General features: G+C 49.9%; 5 protein-coding genes across 5 annotated transcripts in view; 2 read left to right on the forward strand and 3 right to left on the reverse strand.

Annotated features, from left to right (window-relative positions):
- Nucleotides 1-745: 745 nt before the first annotated feature.
- ENH_00012090 (40S ribosomal protein S13, putative) lies at nt 746-3039 on the reverse strand (the record flags this gene model as incomplete). The annotated part of the gene is made up of 3 exons (XM_013578948.1): nt 746-966; nt 1955-2042; nt 2893-3039. 3 exons carry the CDS (start codon nt 3037-3039, stop codon nt 746-748), a joined length of 456 nt encoding a protein of 151 aa, XP_013434402.1.
- A 1487-nt stretch (nt 3040-4526) lies between these two features.
- Nucleotides 4527-8095, reverse strand: ENH_00012100 (CRAL/TRIO domain-containing protein, putative; the record flags this gene model as incomplete). The annotated part of the gene is made up of 5 exons (XM_013578949.1): nt 4527-4792; nt 5043-5298; nt 5479-5583; nt 5943-6216; nt 7683-8095. 5 exons carry the CDS (start codon nt 8093-8095, stop codon nt 4527-4529), a joined length of 1314 nt encoding a protein of 437 aa, XP_013434403.1.
- A 3846-nt stretch (nt 8096-11941) lies between these two features.
- ENH_00012110 (hypothetical protein, conserved) lies at nt 11942-13848 on the reverse strand (the record flags this gene model as incomplete). The annotated part of the gene is made up of 4 exons (XM_013578950.1): nt 11942-12016; nt 12414-12584; nt 12734-12802; nt 12907-13848. 4 exons carry the CDS (start codon nt 13846-13848, stop codon nt 11942-11944), a joined length of 1257 nt encoding a protein of 418 aa, XP_013434404.1.
- Nucleotides 13849-14832: 984 nt separating this feature from the next.
- Nucleotides 14833-15656, forward strand: ENH_00012120 (hypothetical protein, conserved; the record flags this gene model as incomplete). The annotated part of the gene is made up of 2 exons (XM_013578951.1): nt 14833-15150; nt 15261-15656. 2 exons carry the CDS (start codon nt 14833-14835, stop codon nt 15654-15656), a joined length of 714 nt encoding a protein of 237 aa, XP_013434405.1.
- A 2250-nt stretch (nt 15657-17906) lies between these two features.
- The window catches only part of ENH_00012130 (ubiquitin-activating enzyme, putative), a gene marked incomplete at both ends in the record, with an annotated part of 4686 nt that continues 3507 nt past the window's right edge, over nt 17907-19085 (forward strand). The window contains one exon of the mRNA XM_013578952.1: nt 17907-19085. This exon is cut by the window's right edge and continues 333 nt beyond it. Coding sequence (XP_013434406.1) covers nt 17907-19085 — 1179 coding nt within the window.

Here is a 19085-nt window from a genome sequence, read left to right on the forward strand (position 1 = left end):
ACCCTAAACCCCAGGTTCAGCAACCGAACCCAAACCCTAAACCCTAAATGCTTGAACCCTAAACCCCAGGTTCAGCAACCGAGCCCAAACCCTAAACCCTAAACTAAACCCTAAACGCCACGAAGTTTCCCATATCCTAAACCCTAGCTGCCTCTAACAAGCCTGAACCCTAAACCCTCCACAGGTATCTAGGACGAAGCTAAACCCTAAACCCTAAACCCTAAACCCTAGGTCCAACTAGCCGATCTAAACCCTGGGCGTCGTAGTTAACAGACCTAAACCCTAAACCCTAGGCAGTTTCTTTATGAAACCCTTCGCTGGACCTGAACTCTGGCTAGGATTCTGCGCCAAACCCTAAACCCTAAACCCTAAACCCTAAACCCTAGGCCTTGACCCCTGGTCGCCTTCGGCACGCGGGAACTGCCGTTGTTTGAGGAAGCAAAAAGGAAGCAAGAAGGTTCAATGCTGAAGCCACTAAACCACTGCAGCAGCAGCAAACCACCGCTGCAGCGCCAAACCACTGCAGCAGCAGCAAACCACCGCAGCAGCAGCAAACCACCGCAGCAGCAGCAAACCACTGCAGCAGCAGCAAACCACCGCAGCAGCTCTAAACCGCCACGAGGGTTTCGGCAGCGGGCCCAAGCCACGAAGGCGGCGCGGCAGCAGCCCGCGGCCCTGCGGCCTCCGCGCCTAGGGCTCACGCGCCTAGGGTTTAGGGTTTAGGGTTTAGGGTTTAGGGTTTGGGTCAGGCGACCAGCGCGGAAGCCGTGGAACTCTGGTACTTCCACGTCGCAGGCAGCTGCTTCGTGCGCCGGTAGTAACGGCCCAGCCGGTGGATTCTGGACTCCACCAAAATTAGTCGAAACTTGGAGTCTGCATCTTTTCTGTTTTTCTCGAGATGTTTGCGGACTGCCACTGCCTTTTTTATCAAAAAGTACAAGTCCTCAGGGATCTCAGGAGCTATTCCTGCAGCAGCACACAGCAGCAGCTTCAGCCCCTGCAGCAGCTGCAGCAACTGCAGCAGCTGCTGCTGCAGCAGCTGCAGCAGCTCTGCTGCAGCAGCAGCAACTGCAGCAGCTCTGCTGCAGCAGCAGCAACTGCAGCTGCTGCTTTCAGTGAACTCGCGAATAACTATTTAATGTATTTTAAAAACCATTAAATAACTATTTAATGCATTTTAAATGACAATTCAGTGAAGTAGTTACAGTCTTTATTGGATGCAGCAGGAGAGAAACAGACACCCACTGACACAGATCCGCCCAATGCAATTCAAGTTGCAATTCATGTTGCAGTGGGCACCCGTCTTCCTTGGCACAATTTCCAATTATTTTAACTTCTAAATTCCATTAATTTATTTATTTATTTATTTATTTATATTTCGCAAATATTCAAAAAAACAACGGAGCTGCACGCCCGAGCATCCTAAGCACAGAGGTGTCTGTACACCCGAAACATGTCGAGACGGAACGACCAGCTGGCGAAACGGCGAGGAAAACAGATTTAAATATTTGGAAAAATGCATGCAGAAGATAATTAATTATTTTGAAAATAAAATAAAACAAAAAAGAGAAAAAAGAAAGAAAATATGCGCGCGAGAGCGACGGCGGGGCCGCCACAGAAACCTTCGGGGGCTCCAAGATGAGTCTTGCGCTCTTTTGCTGTTGCATGCGTTGTTAGCCAAGAAATACAATTTAAAAGAATTAATTGACTATCAGTTGCATGCGGAGAAACAATTCCTTTCGAGGGTTTAGGGTTTGCAAAACTAGGGTTTAGGGTTTGCAAAACTAGGGTTTAGGGTTTGAGAAACTAGGGTTTAGGGTTTACAAGTAGCTGCGGCTCGAAACCAGGGTTTGAGAGCGGCTCTGCCAGCTGCTGACTAGGGTTTGAGACTGGGGCCTGAGGCTAGGGTTTGCAGCGAGGGTTTAGGGTTTAGGGTTTAGGGTTTAGGGTTTACCTTGCTTCTTCAGAATGCGCAGAATTTTGCTGCCAGTAACACTTTTGACTTGGGGAATTCCAAACTGGTCTCTGAGGGTGACGCCGATCTGTACATACACCCCAGCCCACAACTTGCAGCAAATCAAACAAATTAATAATTCGCCCTTGGCTTCTCGCCGGGCTGCTGCTGCTGCTGCTGCTGCTGCTGCTGCTGCTGCAGCAGCAGCAGCAGCAACAAGCCGCGGTGTATCGACACAGGGTCAGTCAGCTGCAGCAGCAGCAGCAGCAGCTGCTGCTGCTGCAGGAACAAGCTGTGGCGCATCGACACGAGGGTGCTGCTTGCTCAGTGCGCTGCAGCAGCAGCAGCAGCTGCTGCAGCAGCAGCAGCAGCAGCAGCAGCAAGTTGCGGTGTATCGACACGAGGGTGCTGCTTGTCCAGTCGGCTGCAGCTGAACAGCAGCGAAAAAGGCCGAAGACTTTTTTTGCGAGCAGCAGATGCAGAGCGCCGACACACACGGAGCCCCTAACACTGCTAACTCAACTGCTGCTGCTGCTGCTGCTGCTGCTGCTGCTGCTGCTGCTGCAGCTGCTGCAGCAGCAGCAGCAGCGCGGCAGGGGTGCATACGCCCGAACAGAAGATCCACGTGGATGCAACTGTTCTCAAGCCGCAGCAGCGAGAGCCACAAGCCCGAGCAGCAGCAGCAAGACCACCTACACAGCTGCTGCTGCTGCTGCTGCTGCTGCAGCAGCTGCTGCTGCTGCTGCAGCTGCTGCTGCTGCTGCTGCAGCAGCAGCAGGCTGGCAATGTCAGCAAAATTGCACAAGCACAAGAGCGGTGCCACCCCACGTCGTGTCGGCCACCGTGCGCGGCCGCCCCGCCGGGCAGCAGCACCTGCTGCTGCTGCTGCAGCCGCTGCTGCTGCTGCTGCTGCTGCTGCTGCTGCTGCTGCTGCTGACCTGAGAGGGAGTCTGCCCCTTCCTCGCCAACTTCACTATGTGGTCCTCCACCTCCTGGGGCTTCACCCGCAGCCAGCTGGGGGGCCTTCTGCGGAAGGGGGGGGCGGGGGCGCTCATGCCCTTGCCGTTGCCGTACATGCGCCCCATTGCGTCTTTTTTTTGTCTTTTTTGTTTTATTTATTTAAATTAAATGCAAAATTCCTCCAATTGGAACTCCCAATGGGCGAAAAAACCCAAAGCCAGCAGCAAAACGAAGGACCCGACTCGCCCCGCCGCCCCACGTGCTCCCAGCCCCGGCCGCTGCAGCAGCAGCAGCAGCAGCAGCAGCAGCAGGCGCTGCTGCTGCTGCTGCGCTTCTAGCTCCTTATTTATTTAAATATCTCTGAATTGCTTTTATTTATGTTTTTAAATATATTTAATTTTGTATTTGCAGCTCAGACGACCCGCAAATATTTGAACTCCGCGCAGAAACCAGAAACGCCCAAAGCCCCACCCGGCCCCGCGCATGCGCTGTGGCTTCAGCGGCAATTCAAATTCTATTATGGCTAGCTACAGCTAGCCGTAGCTAGCTATGGCTAGCTGTGGCTAGCTGTAGCTAGCTGTGGCTAGCTATGGCTAGCTGTGGCTAGCTGTGGCAGCGCAGCAGCCGCTAGAAAGAAGCAGAACTTGAGAGGCAGGCGAAATGAAGCAGCAGATATAAATGTTTTGTTTCAAATAATTAATTTATTTATTTGAATTAAAATATAAATATAATTATAATACTTATAATTAAAAGTATAATTATAATAATTGTTTCCAATTTGGGGCTTTCTGGACTTTCAGGTTTGCAACCAGCTACAAATAAAGCTCGTAACTTTATATTTCATATTCACATTTAACAGCAGCAGCAGCAGCAGCAGCAGTAGCAGCAGCAGCAGCAGCAGTAGCAGAAGCAGCAGCAGTAGCAGAAGCAGCAGCAGCAGCAGCCACAACGTGCAGCCAGCTTGCCAGCTAGCTAGCAGCCAGCTAGCTACCAGCCACCTTGCTGCTAGGTAGCTAGCTAGCTAGCCATCAGCTAGCCACCAAGCCCCAGCTAGCCACAGGCCAGCTAGCTACCCCTCAGCTAGCTAGCTACATTTAAGATGGCTAGCTAGCCCCCAGCTAGCTAGCTAACTCTCAGCTAGCTGGCTACCTCTCAGCTAGCTAGCTATCCCTCAGCTAGCTAGCTGTTCGCCAGCTAGCTAGCTATTCGCCAGCTAGCTAGCTAGCTCTCAGCTATCTACCAGTCCTCAGCTAGCTAGCTAGCTCTCAGCTAGCCCCAACTCCACAGCTAGCTAGCTACGCATCAGCTAGCTAGCTAGCTAGCCATCAGCCAGCCAGCTAGCGACCAGCTAGCTAATATTCTTCAGCCAGCAAGTCTCTGGACACAAAGTGCTGGGGTTAGGTTGGGGAGGAAGCAAAAGACAGTTTGCTGCTGCTCTTTCGCTGCTGCTCTTTCGCTGCTGCTCTTCTGCTGCTGCTCTTTTGCTGCTGCTCCTCTGCTGCTGCTCTTTTGCTGCTGCTCTTCTGCTGCTGCTCTTCTGCTGCTGCATTAAAGGCCTGGTAAGCCCCAGGGAAATCCCAAAAGTGAAAACGCAGTTTTCTATTTTGCTGCGTTAAGAGCTACTAGGCGCAGCGGCGTGAGGCTTCGCCGCTGCTGCTGCTGCTGGCGCTGCTGCTGCTGCTGCTGCTGCTGGCGCTGCTGCTGCTGCTGCTGGTGCTGCTGCTGCTGCTTCTGCTTCTGCTTGCTTCCGCAGCGCCTCCTGCAGCAGCAAACGCTTCTGCTCGTCTTCTAAAGACTCCGGAGTGTCCGGATCGTCACTGTCTTCAGCTTCTTCTTCTCCGTCTTGCGTTTCTGCTGTTGCGCTGTCATCTGCTGCTCCTGCAGCAGCAAAAGCCGGTTCAAAACCCCCGAAAACCCTCTCCAAAGCCGCTTCCCCAAACCCTAAACCCTAAACCCTAAACCCTAGTAGCCCCTCAGCCAAAAGCCCCGCCCTTTTGGCCCGAAACGGAAGCCGAAACCCTGAACGCTGCACGCACGCCCCTGCGCCCACGCCCAACCCCAAACCCGAACCCCAAACCCCAAACCCTAAACCCTAAACCCTAAACCCTAAACCCTAAACCCTAGAGACCTGCGGGGGCTTTGTTCGCGGTGGTGTTCCTGGCGATTTCGGTGGCCTCTTCCACGGACTTGCCGCTGGCCAGGGCCGCGTGGAAGGCGGCGTCTTCTGCAATGCGCTGAGCCATCGACTTTTTGAAGAATTCTTGTTGAAGAAATTTCATATAAGTCTCAAATTGTTTATTTTCTTCTTCCCAGTAAGCCTCGTGGTCGTACTTGGAGGTGGCTTCGCCGCCGGGCACCCACGACTCGACGTACTTGGGGTCGATCTGCACGGAAAGCTGCGCGATCCGGACGCTTCCGGCTCGAAAGGGCTTTCCAAAATGCTTTATTTGAATTTTAAATCATTAATTTCATCTAATTAATTCAAAAAGCTGCTTTCTACCTCCAAAAATGACCCAGATCGCCCCCAATTCAGAAACTTGAACGCGAACTGCGCCGCCGCTCACCGCGTCAAATATCTGCTTCACTTCTTCCGGATTTGAAGTCGAAATGAATTTTATTTTCGCGGCGGTGCGCGACGGAAGAAAAGGAGAAATGCAATTCCAAAAAGTCTTAACAAACAAACACAAAACAGCAGCAGCAGCAGCAGCAGCAGCAGCAGCAGCAGCAAATTGCGTGCCATCCCACAGGCACAAGCGTGCCCACAGCAGGCTTGGAAACGTCCCGGAGGGAAACGACTCGACAAATCACACAGCAGCAGCAGCAGCAGCAGCAGCACAGCAGCAGCAGCAGCAGCAGACCCTTCCTGCTCGTAGGCAGGCACGGCACACGCGTTTGCTGCACAGCAGCAAAAAGCCGCCGCCCCAGCACCACCCGCAACGAAAAAGCAGCAGCAGCAGCAGCAGCAGCCGCTGCAGCAGCCGCTGCTGCAGCAGCAGCAGCAGCAGCAGCAGCAGCAGCGCGGACTTACGGAGAAGTACCAGGGGGTGTCCACGAGGAAAGCCGCCGCGAGCTGCTCGGCGTAGATACACTGGAAGAGCTGGACGAAGCGCAGCGCCGTCGGCAGCGAAGGCTGATTGTCATTAGAGTAATTGTTGTAGTCCAGCAGCAAACAAAGTCCAGCAGCAGCAGCAGCAGCAGCAGCAGCAGCAGCTCCGTGCCGCTGCTGCGACTGACACGCCCGCTCCAAAGTGTACACCAGCAGGCTTATCGCCTCCGCCCCGGACCCCTCGCTCAGCGCCGGCCTGCAGCACCGCCCACGCCCTCCTGCTGCTGCTGCTGCTGCTGCTGCTGCTGCTGCTGCTGCTGCTGCTGCTGGGGTGCTGCTGCTGCTGCTGGGGGTGTTGACTGTGTGCTGGCTAGCTCGCTCTGCACTTGTTCCGCGCCTTCTATCCTAGCTAGCTAGCTAGCTAGCCAGCTAGCTAGCCAGCTAGCTAGCTAGCCATCTGCCTGGCTGCCTAGTGGTCAGCTAGCTGGCTACACACACGGCTGGCTTCCCAGCTAGCTAGCTGCTATCGGCTCGGCGAGCTAACCAGCTAGCCGTGCCATCCACTCAACTGGCTGGCTAGCTGGGTAGCTAGCTAGCTAGCTAGCTACCCAGCTAGCTAGCCAGCTAGCCAGCTAGCCAGCTAGCTAGCTACCCAGCTAGCTACTCATCTACCCAGCCAAATGCCCAGCTAGCTAGCTAGCCACCCAGCTAGCTCCCCATCTACCCAGCCAAATGCCCAGCTAGCTAGCTAGCTAGCTAGCTAGCTAGCTAGCTAGCTAGCTAGCTAGCCACCCAGCTAGCCACCCATCTACCCAGCCAGACGCCCAGCTAGCCAGCTCGCTAGCCACCCCTCCATCTACCCCTCCATCTACCCCTCCATCTACCCCCAGCTACCCCCCAGCTAGCCAGCTAGCTAGCTAGCTAGCTAGCTGCTGACCTGACGTAGATGAGGGGGCGGCCGAGTCTGTCGAAGCCCCTGCGGTAGAGCTGCCCCTTTGCTGCTGCTGCTTTGACTTGCTGCGGCTTTATGCGCTCCGGCTGCAGCAGCCGCCGAATGGCCAGGGCCTCCTTGGCCAGCGCAAAGGCCCGCGGCACGTGCCAGTCCCGCGCCACCAGCAGCCTGCAGCAGCAGCAGCAGCAGCAGCAGCAGCAGCAGCAGCGGCGGCGGGGAGGCGGCAGCAGCAGCAGCAGCAGCAGCGGCAGCAGCAGCGGGGAGGCGGCAGCAGCAGGAGTGTGGTTTTTGTTGTGGTGGTGGGAGGAGGAGGAGGAGCGAGGCAGCAGCAGCAGCAGCAGCAGCAGCAGCAGCAGCAGGGGGGAAGCAGCAGCAGCAGGGGGAAGCAGCAGCAGCGGGGAAGCAGCGAGGCGGCAGACACAAGCAGCAGCAGCAAACACACAAGCAGCAGCAGCAAGGATTATGGCCAGACAGAAGCAGCAGCAGTAGCACTCCAGCAGCAGCAGCAGCAGCACTCCAGCAGCAGCAGCAGCACTCCAGCAGCAGCAGCAGCAGCACTCCAGCAGCAGCAGCAGCACTCCAGCAGCAGCAAAGATGGCAGCTTCTCAAACCACAAACAGCCTAGCCATCACCAACTATAGCTAGCCAGCTAGCTAGCCAGCTAGCTATTTGGCTAGCTAGCTGAGCCAATTCAACAGCAGCAGCAGCAGCAGCAGCAACAGCAGCAGCAGCAGCAGCAGCAGCAGCAGCAGCAGCAGCAGGAAGGCCACCTGACGAGGTTTTGTTGGTCGTCTGCCCAGTGGACTTCAAAGCCGGTGAGGGGATAGGTCAGCTCGTGCTGCTGCTGCAGCTGCTGCTGCTGCAGCTGCTGCTGCTGCAGTTTGCGCAGTTCCTGCTCCTGCTGCTCCTTGGAGAGGGCTTGAGCGCCCTCCTGCTGCTGCCCCTTCCTCCCCTGCTGCTGCTGCTGCTGCTGCTGCTGCTGCTGCTGCAGCTCCTTCAGCTTGGCCTCCTTGAGCTTCAAAAGCCGCGCATGCTCCGCCCTTATCTTCTTCTTCAGCAAAACAATTCGCCGCTGCTGCGCTGCTGACAGTCCTGCTGCTGCAGCATGGTAGATGTTGAGGACAGGGGGGGGCCCCAAGCAGGGGGCGTCTCTGGCTCCGGGTTCTGCTGCTGCTGCGCTCATTTTGCTGCTGCTGCTGCTGCTGCTGCTGCTGCTGCTGCTGCTGCGGCGCGCCGCGTGACCAGTGGTCTGCTGCTGCTGCGTGCGCCGCGCCGCGGGGCGGAGCTGCGTGCTGCGCTCGGGAAGACAGACACACGGAGTGAAAACAAACAAAATATTAAATAAAATAACAACTTAGAAAAAGAAAATGCAAAAAGGCGGCAGGAAGAAGCTGCTTTGCAGCAGCAGGGAGCGCGGAGCAGCCGCCGCAGCGGCGCAGGGAGCGAAACGCGAAAGGCCCGGCGAATTTGAATGATTAAAAGCAAAAATAAGATTTAATTAATCAAAATAAAGAATAATTCACTATTTTAGAAGTGTTTGTGGCTTTCCAGCGGCTCCGGCGGACCTTTTTTTGCTGCTTTCGGCGCCAGCCGAACCCGGAGCTGCACAGACACCCCACGCGCGGTGTACGTACACCTCAGCTTCCGCCTTCGCCTCCTTTTAAAATGATTTTCCGAATTGCAAATAAAAACTCCAAACAAAAAGAAATCCAAACCCTCGCACTGACACGCCAGCCCGAACTGCTAAACCCTAAACCCTAAACCCTAAACCCTCAGCCGCAGACCTGCACAGACACCCGCGCCAGCTGTACGTACACCTCAACTTTGCCCTCTCCAAAACCCTCCACTCCGCCCAATCCGCATTTCACTACTAAACTTTACTTACACAGCCTCTACCCCTTTAAACCCTAAACCCTAAACCCTAAACCCTAAACCCTAAACCCTAAACCCTAACCCCTAAACCCTACACCTAACCGCTACACTGATCAGGAAACACAGCTGGCCCGCGCCACTTCTGGTTTCCAGGGTTTCCCTTCGGCTGCCTAAACCCTAAACCCTAAACCCTAAACCCTAAACCCTAAACCCTAAACCCTAAAGAAAACAAACGCTGACACGAAAACAGAACTTCACCGCCATTTAAACTTTAAATTTCCTTTTAATTAAATTATTTCTTTTTATTATTTCTTTTTATTTGAACAGCTGCAGCTTTTCGCAGTCATTTTTTCGTTTTTTATTTTATTTATTTATTTCTCTTTTTGTTATTTGAACTTAATTCCATTTATTTCCTTTTTATTTATTTATTTCTTTTCCTCTTATCCAAATTTAATTCTTTTTTGTTTTCTGACTTTGCCATTTATTTCTCCTTTTGCAATTTCGCTTTGGACTTTTGTTTGCGACTTTAACATTCTTTATTTTATTCTCTTTTTGTCATTTTCTTTTTTCTTTTTTCTTTTATTTTCTTTTTAAATTTATTTATTTCGCCATTCAACTCCAATTGTTTCCTCTTTTTGTCTTATTTATTATTAATTCATTTTTAATTATTTTGCAACTTCAAAGAAGTTCTTTGTTTGCATTTTTTGCATTTTTGCTTTTCTTTTATTTTCCATTTAATTCAACTTTCGCATATTTCAGCTGTCTTCGTTCCTCGCTGCTTTTCGCTTTTGTTTCTCATATAAATAAATAAATAAATAAATAAATAAATAAATAAATAAATAAATAAAATAGACAAAATAATAAATAAATGATAAATAAAGAAGTCGAAAAGTTGCGCCGCGGGGGCGGAAGTTCAGGTGTATCGACAGCTCCGCCTTGCAAAAGGCTTTTCCCGAAGTTTATTTTTTCATTTCGAATTATAAAAAAATAAATGATTTAAATTAATTTCAAATATTTAAAAAAAATTTTAAATTATTTTCGCAATTTTACACCTCTTAATGCTTTTTGGCTCTTCTTGTTTTATTTCTAATTTCAAATGCCACTTCACCTTGCCATAAATAAATAAATAAATAAATAAATAAATTAATTAATTAATTAATTAATTTTCAAAAGTACTTTTTGCGAATTTTGCGTCTATAGAGGCCTAAAAATAAGTTTTATTTCCAAATATACTTTTATTTTTTCTCAGATTTTCAGTTTAAAGAAGTAATTGCGCAAATTCATTCCGCATGCAGTGCTCGCGTTCAGGTGTACGTACACCTGAATGCGCAGCGCATGCGCAAAACGCCGGAATGGAATTCGCCAAAAAAAGGTTTTCAGATTAAAATAAAAGCAAAAAAGTTGGCAATTAATGAAAACTTTAATTTGAAATTAATTTAAATGCAATTTAAATGCATTTTATTTCGTTTTCCCCTTTCAATTCTTCCAATGCAGCTTTTGCTTTTGTTGAAAGTCAAATTACTTTCTCTTCAATTTCCTTTTTAATATTTGAGGAAGAGCAAATTTATTTGTTTTCGGTTTTTCTTTTTTCATAAATGTGAAGAAAAATAAATAAATGAAAAAGTACTATTTGCATGCGCGTTCGGGTGTACGTACACTGCGCGCCGACGCAGGTAACAGTGTGTGGCACACTTGCCAATTATATTCATTTAAATATATTTATTTAATTATATTTATTTAATTACATTTATTTAATTTTATTTATTTAATTATATTTATTCGATTATATTCACTGAATTGTGTTTCTTTAGTTATATTTTTGCTTCGCAACAAAGTCCAGAAAGCTACGCCAGCGAGCTCTTTTGGGCCTATTTGTCTTGCGTCGCAGCGCTAACCCCTAAACCCTAAACCCTAAACCCTAAACCCTAAATTCTAAATCCCAAACCCTAAACCCTAAATTCTAAACCCTAAACCCTATTCATACATGCAGTAGCTGGCAGGAGCAGGTGTATATACACTCAAGTCTGCACTATCCAGATAATGCATTATTAAATAAAATTAAAATATAACAATTAATTTATTTCGCATGCAAAAGACTTGTGCATGCGTGCCATTTATAATATATTACTATCTAAACTTTAACTCAGAAAGTTTTTAATTAAAAGTTTTTTATTTTTGCAAAAGGCGGTTTTGGACTTCTCCATTTCACCGCCTTTTCGGGTGTACAGACACCGCAGTCCGCATGCGCAATTTATTATTTATTTATAATTCTTTTCGTTTGAATTCCATTATTTTTTCATTTCTATTTACTTTCAATTTGTTGCATGCATACTAATATAATAATTGCATTTAATTGCATTTAATTTCATTTAATTGCATTTAATTGCATTTAATTGCATTTAATTGCAATTAATTGTTTTTAATTGTTTTTTATTTCTTCAAATTGCATTAAATTGCATTAAATGGTATTAAATTGCGTTTGATTGTTTTTATTTGCATTTAATTGTTTTTAGTTGCTTAAAAATAATTAAAAAAATTAATTTCATTAAATTGTTTTTAATTGTTTTTATTTATTTTATTTGTAAATTTAAAATGTCCGAATACACCGAAAGAAATTCTTCAAGTGTACGCGTACACCTGAATGGTTCTAAACGTTTAAACAAATTCAATTTATCTATTTATTTATTTATTTATTAATTTTATTATTTAATTTACTAATTTTATTATTTATTTATTTATTCATTTATTTCATTTATTAACTTTACATTTAATTCACAAGACTTCTGCATGCATTTCCGCATTTGAATTGTGAAAGTTGGTAATGGATAAACAAATAAATAAATAATTAAACAGACAATTAACAAATAATAAATAATAATTAAACAATAAATAAATAAATAAAATAATAAATAAATAAATAAATAAAATAATAAATAAATAAAATAATAAATAAATAATAAATGGATATCCTTCAAAGAAGTAGAAGCTCGGACAGAATTTAATTTAATTTAAATTAAATTAAATTAAATTAAATTAATTTCATTTAAGTTCATTTATTTGATCTTATTTTGTTTTATTTTTTATTTTAAAAAAATAATAGCGCGGCGGCCTCGCCCGAGCCACCAAAACCTCCTTTCTACGGTTTAGGGTTTAGGGTTTAGGGTTTAGGGTTTAGAGCTCTGGAGGGCTGCGAGACGACGTTGAGGACCAACAGAAGGCCGGTAGACACCGCCTGCAGCAAAAAGCAAAACCCTAAACCCTAAACCCTAAACCCTAAACCCTAGGGTCTGGACCCCCTAAACCCTAAAAGCAAGGGAGTTCAATGAAAACTATGGCGTCTGCAAACTTTAGTTTCTTATTCTGGAACTAGGGTTTAGGGTTTAGGGTTTAGGGTTTAGGGTTTAGGGTGCTGCCAAGAAGACACATATTCCTTTGAAGCGAAAAATAAATTTGAAATAGAAAGAAAGCCAAGGAAATCGCCTCCAAACCCTAAACCCTAAACCCTAAACCCTAAACCCTAAACCCTAAATTCAATGGGAGGACAGAAAGGAAAAAATGGCTGTTCAAAGATGCAGCACATGCTTCGAGTCCTAGGGTTTAGGGTTTAGGGTTTAGGGTTTAGGGTTTACGGCTAGCGGCACGCTGCAGATGAGGCCCAAAGGAATCAAGATGAACAGCAGCGGGAGCAGCAGCAGCAGCAGCAAACCCCCAGCAGCAACAAACCCAGCAGCAGGCAGCAGCAGCAGCGGCAGCAGCAAAACAGCTGCTGCTGCTGCAGCCCGCTGCCACCCGCTGCCGCCCTGCAAACAGCCACAAACCCTAAACCCTCAAACCTAAACCCTAAACCCTAAACCCTAGGCGCAGCGCCTCAGCCTCGAGGAGTTGAAACGGAGGAATTAGGGTTTAGGGTTTAGGGTTTAGGGTTTAGGGTTTAGCGTCTAGGGTTTACCTGCAGCAGCTCAACCAGATTACCCCAAAGCATATAAACCCCAAACCCGACAGGCAGCAGCCCGCAAAGCTGCGCACACGCAAAACCCTAAACCCTAAACCCTAAACCCTAAACCCTAAACCCTAGACACTAAGCCCCAAACCCCAAACCCTAAACCCTAAATTAGGGCTTACTGGAAACAGGCTTGCCACGAGCACGCAAAGAGTCCCTGCAACTGGCACTGCTGCTAGCAGCAAAGAGGGGACAACTGGCAGCAAGGCGCGGTGCTGCAGCAGCAGCTGCTGCAGCAGCAGCAGCAGCTGGTGCGTCTTCCCCACTGCTCCATTTACAAGCCGCCTCCAGGGCTGCTGCTGCTGCTGCTGCTGCTGCTGCTGCTGCTGCTGCTGCTGCTCGTGTGGGGTGGACTGATAAGACTGGCCTTGCTGTATGGCCTGAACGCATTCCCCGTCTTGCTGCTGCTGCTGCTGCTGCTGCTGCTGCTGCTGCTGCTGCTGCCAAGCGAGTTGGTGCTGCCTAGCCAGTGGAGAGCCCTCCTCGCTGCTTGCTGCTGCTGCTGCTGCTGCGTCTACTGCTGCAGTTGTCTCTGTTTCATCGGCTGCTGCTGTGTCTGTTTCCGTGTCTGCCTCCGTTGCTGCTGCTGCTTCTCCCGCTGCTGCTGCTGCTGCTGCTTGCCCTGCTGCAGCAGCAACTGCTGTTGCTGCTGTCGAGACTGCGGGGCTGCAGCAGCTGTCGCCCGAGTGGTGAGACAGGGGGGCCCCCTTGCCTTCTTTGCTGCCGAAGATTGCTGCTGCTGCCTCGAGAGCAGCAGCGGCCCCTTGCTGCTGCTGCTGCTGCTGCTGCTGCAGCTTGAGCTGCTGCTGCTGCTGCTGCTGCTGCTGCAGTTGTGGGAGCTGTCTCTCGTCGAGTTGGCGTTGCTGCAGCTCCCTCCGCTGCTGCGGCTGCCCGCCTGCGAGCGCCTGCGGCTCCTCCCGCTGCAGCAGCCCCTGCTGCTGCTGCTGCTGCTGCTGCTGCTGCTGCTGCTGCTGCTGCTGGTAGCGGGCGGGGAGCTGCGAAGGCGGGAAGTAGGAGGCGAGAGAGCCCTTGGAGGCGGGGGGCAGCACAGCAGCAGGCTCCATCGTCGGTGTGCAGCCACTTCGCACTGCAGCAGCAGCAGCAGCAGCAGCAGCAGCAGCAGCAGCAGCAGCAGCAGCAGCAGGGAGTTTGGCGGGGCTTGGCGGAGACGGGGGGCGCTCGTGGCTGTCCTTGGAAGCAAAAGATTTGCTCTTTTTCTTTTTTCTTTTTTGCCTTTTGCTCTGCAGGGGTTTAGGGGAGTTGAAAAGTGGAAAAGAAAAGAAAATAAGTTGAAGAGAAGTCGAGTTGGATGGCAAGGGCGAGGGAAGGCTGCAGAGTAAACCCTAAACCCTAAACCCTAAACCCTAAACCCTAAACCCTAGCGGCGTGCTGGGCAGACGGGATTTTTCGGCGAAGACAGACGGGCGGGAAGCGGTTTGCGCCGCGGCGGGCTCTCGCGGCTGTCTTCGTGAATAAAAAGGAAATAAAAAGTTGAATTTAATTTAAATAATTAAAAAGTGAAGAAGACTGGGCTTTTTGGGGGAAAGAGGAAGCGACGAAGGCCTGGTGAGGCTCAGGAGCTTGCGCGCATATCCGCTCCTTCCTTCTGTTCCTTCCAGAGTCGACGCTGGAAAGAGAAAATTATTAAATTAATTAAATTGAAATAGCAAATGGAAAAGAAAAGGCGGAAAATAAACTCATTTGTTGGATAGGGTCCTCCTGAATGGCGTTTCTGTCTCGCGCGGCGGTTGGGGGGTTGGTTGGTTGCGTCTTGGGGCTGGGGGGCTCTGCGGCAAAACTGCTCAAAACTTTCTGAGAAGTGCGAATAAAGAATTATAATTTCATTTTGAAAACAATTTATTAATTTGAACGGCAGAAGATGGAAGATCGGCTTGCGGTTTCCGCGCGGCTTGGGGTGTATAGGCAGCTCGACCTGCAAGCGACTCAAGTTCTGCCACCACTCCGTCACAATTCACGTTTTGCAACTTTGGACTTTCGGACTTGTTTTTTTCGCGCGAAAGGCTGTTTTATTCTTTTTTTCGGAGAAAATGGAAGAAAGCAACTCTTTTTTGGAAAAAGAAGAAGACTTGGCGGCGGAAGATGCAGACATTTCGTTCCTCTGCCGCTATCGGCGGCAGTTCCAGAGCCTGGCGGCCGAGATGGAACACCTCCGATCTTCGGACTTGCGCCGAAAAAAAGAAGAACTGAAACTCATTTCGGAAATAAATGAATTAAAACGCAAAATAAATGAAGATGGAGTTCAAAAACGAGCAGCTTCGGCGTTTGCTGCGCAGCAGCAGGAGGCGGCGGCCAGCGGCTGGCGCCGGGACGGCGAGCAGCAGCAGCGGGAAATCGCGGAGTTGCGGGTGAAACTTTGCAAATTTTGAAATAAAAGAATTAATTTAATTTAATTTCCGGAATTATTATTTCATTTTTGCTTTTCTCCGCGCCGTTTGCTGCGCTGCTGCTGCTGCAGGCCGTCCGCGGGGCCCTGCAGCAGGCGCTCGAAGCCGCGCAGCAGCAGCTCGCAGCAGCAGAAGTCCAACTCTTTTCTTTGAAAAGAGAAAACGAAAACTTCCAACTCAAAGAAGACAGAGACAAAGCAGCAGCAGAACTGCTGCAGCAAATTGCCCACGGCCAGGCCAGCCTCGCGGACCAGTGTCGAGGCTTGAAGAAGGCGCTGCAGCGTGAGCTCTCCCGCTGCTGCTGCTGCTGCTGCTGCTGCTGCAGGTGTTTGCTGCTGCTGCAGGTGTTCGCTGCTGCTGCAGGTGTTCGCTGCTGCTGCTGCAATGCTGCTGCTGCTGCTGCTGCTGCTGCTGCTGCTGCTGCTGCAGGTGTTCGTTTGGGTGTCTTTGAGCGGGGAAGCAGTTGAGGACTTGGAGCTTCTTTAGTTTTCCATTTTATTTCTTTTTTATTTTTATTTTATTTCTTTTTGTTTCTTTCGAGACAGAACTGAAGACGGAGAGAGAAGTTGCTGCTGCGGAAAGAGAAGAAATGCGCAGCCGCCTGCTGCTGCTGCAGCAAGCAGCAAATAAGTTCGCAGCAGCAAAGCAGCAGCAGCAGCAGTCTCTGCAGCGCCAAGAGGCCGAGATCTGCAGAGTAGGGGCCCCTGGAGGCCCCCTGGCCCTCTTAGTTCTCCTTTTATTTCCAAATTTCTTTTAAAAGTTTTAAAAGTTTTAAAAGTTTTAAAAGTTTTAAAAGTTTTAAAAATGTTTTCAACTTCAGTTGGAGGCCGAAGTGCAACTCAAAGAACGAGCTGTACGTACAGCCCAAGAGCAAGCCGAGCTGCTGCGCGCGGCGCTGGCGGCGGCGGCGGCGGCGAAGTCGAAGTTGGAAGTAAAACTGAATTAAAATGAATTTAATTTAATTTAATTTAATTTAATTTAATTTAATTTAATTTAATTTAATTAATTTAATTTAATTAAATTAATTAAATTAATTTAATTTATTTATTTCGCTTTCGACGCTCCAGGAGGAGAAGGCGCAGCTGTGGCGGCGGCTGTCGGACTTGGCGGCTTTGGGGTGAGCGGCAGAGAGAGTCGGAAAGCTGGAAAAGAGAATAAAAATAAAAATAAAAGTTAAAAATGAATTTAAAAATATATTTTTAATTTAAATTCCACTTTTAATTGCTGCAGTTTCCTCCATGTTGAATGGCTTTCAGCGTGGCTGCTGCGGTGAGCGCGTGGCGAGCTGCCTATACACCTGAACTTGTTCAGCTTCCGCGCCGGTCTTCAGGAAAAGGAATTTCTTTCTTCTTCAGAAAGTCCAAATTCAAAGACAACTTCGAAGCAGCAAATCTGTTTTAATTCTTTTGCTGCAGCTGCTGCTGCAGCAGCTGCTGCAGCAAACCCGCCAGATGCAGCTGCCACACACAAGCAGCAGCAGCAAACGGAAGCAAATCCGAACAGCAGCCCCGAAAACGCAGACAGCAGCAGAAACGCCCCCAAAACATGCAGCAGCAGCAGCAGCAGCAACAACATTGAAGAAGACAGCAGCAGCAGCAGCAGCAGCAGCAGGATGAACAAGTCCTGGATAGGGTCTAGCAAAGAAGACACAGAAGCTGCAGCGCCAGCAGCAACATTTAATACTAATGAAAAGCTTTTCAGTTTATTTAATTTGAATTCGGCAGCAGCTGGGCTGCAGCAGAAGCCCGATTTGTGCAAAGAAATGCTGCAAACGGCACCAGCAGCAGCAGCAACAGCAGCAGCAGCACAAGCAACGGAAGCAACAGCAGCAACAGCAGCAACAGCAGCAGCAGCAAAGACTGAAAGCTTCTCTTCTTCTTTTGGCAGTTTTGAGTGTTGGAAAGAAAAAGAAAATCCCGCAGTTACAGCGGTGGACCAGACCACTGGCCACCCAATGCAGCAGCAGCAGCAGCAGCAGCAGCAGCAGCAGCAGCAGCAGCAGCAGCAGCAGCAGCAGCAGCAGCAGCAGCAGCATGGGGGGCAGGCGGCGCTTTTGCCTCCTTCTTTGGACATGTCTGGCGACTATTTGTTGAACATGATTGACATTTAAAGACAAAATAAATAAATTAAATTAATTTAATTTAATTAATTAATTTAATTAAATTAATTTAATTTATTTAATTAAATAAATTAAATTAAATTAAATTAAATTCGAAGAGCCCCAAAGCCCCGGTCGGCTGCGCGCCGCGGCAGTCTTGGCGCATGCAAAGACTAAGACATTTAATTTACATTTTCTTTTCTTTTTAATTAATTAATTTAATTTAATTTATTTTATTTTATTTTTATTTATTTGCTTGCGTTTTGCTGCTTTGCTGCTCCTCTTTTTGCTCTTCACTCGGTGCTCCACCGGCTGCTGCTGCTGCTGCTGCTGCTGCTGCTGCTGCTGCTGCTGCTGCTGCTGCTGCTGCTGCCTACGGCGCTGAGTTATCCCCAGAGTGTCGTTTGGGCCTTCGCTCTGTCTTTGCTGCTCATTTCAATTCTTTCCTCCTGGAGCCCCGCGCAGCCTCTAACTCCGACTGCAGCAGCAGCAGCAGCTGCTGCTGCAGAAGCAGCAGCAGCAGCAGCAGCAGCAGCAGTTGCTGCAGCAGCAGCAGCAGCAGCAGCAGCAGGGTCGGTTTCCTCGTCGGCGCACACCCTTCTTCGGACATTTCTGAGCGATGGGGGCCCACGAGCATCCCAGGGCTGAGTCTGCTGCTGCAGCAGCAGCAGCAGCAGCAGACGGCGCAGGATGTGCTGCAGCAGCAGCCTCCCCGTCCAGCAGCAGCTCGTCCCGCCCAGCAGCAGCAGCAGCAGCAGCAGCAGCAGCACCCTCCCCGAGCCGCAGCCCCCCCAAAGCTCCCTGTGGGCCCCCCTCCCCCTCCAACGGCCTCAGCAGCCTCAGCAGCAGCCTCAGCAGCAGCCTCCACAGCAGCAGCAGCAGCAGCAGCCTCCGCAGCAGCAGCAGCAGCAGCAGCAGCAGCAGGGTGTGCAGCGGGAGCGTGCTGGTGGTGGGGGCCGGGGGGATTGGCTGCGAGCTGGTGAAGGCGTTGGTGCTGCGGGGCTTTTATAGGATTTTGATTTTGGATTTGGACTCAGTCGATATTACGAATTTGAATCGGCAGTTCTTCTTCAGGCAGCAGCACGTGGGCAGCAGCAAAGCAGCAGTCTTGGCAGCAGCAGCAAGCGGGCTTTTTTCCGCGCAGCAGCTCCTCCGCATTCGCCAGGGGCGTGCTGCTGCTGCTGCTGCTGCTGCTGCTGCTGCTGCGGGCGCAGACCCCCGCGCTGCTGCTGCAGCAGCAGCAGCAGCCGTCCCCGGCGCCCACCGCCACCCCCTCGACCCCGACGTCCTCGCAGCAGCAGCAGCAGCAGCAGCAGCAGACCCCGCAGCAGCAGCAGCAGCAGCAGCAGCAGCGCCCCAACTAGCACCACCAGCACCACCAGCAGCAGCAGCAGCAGCAGCAGCAGCAGCAGCAGCAGGACTGGTGGACGGGCGGCTGCTGTTCGGAATAATGGGAGTCTGCTGCAGCATCTTGGAAGCAAACTTCTCCGTGTCTTTGGTGAGTTCTTTTTGCTGCTGCTTCGGAGCTTTGGATAACTTAAAAGCCCGGCAGCAGCTAAACAGAGTTTGTGCTGCAGCAGCAAAGCCTTTGCTGGAGAGCGGCAGCAGCGGCTACAGCGGGCAGGCCGTGCCGATTGTGGGGCGCAGCACGCTCTGCTTCGACTGCGAGCCGAAGCAGCAGCAGCAGCAGCAGCAGCAGCAGCAGCAGTTCCCCGTCTGCACTCTCAGGCAGCAGCCAGAACGCCCCGAGCATTGTGCTGCTTGGGCCAAAATGCTGCACGAGTTGCTCTTTGCTGCT

This window comes from Eimeria necatrix, genomic scaffold, assembly GCF_000499385.1.
Source record: "Eimeria necatrix Houghton genomic scaffold, Enh_scaff137, whole genome shotgun sequence".
Taxonomy (NCBI): Eukaryota; Apicomplexa; class Conoidasida; order Eucoccidiorida; family Eimeriidae; genus Eimeria; species Eimeria necatrix.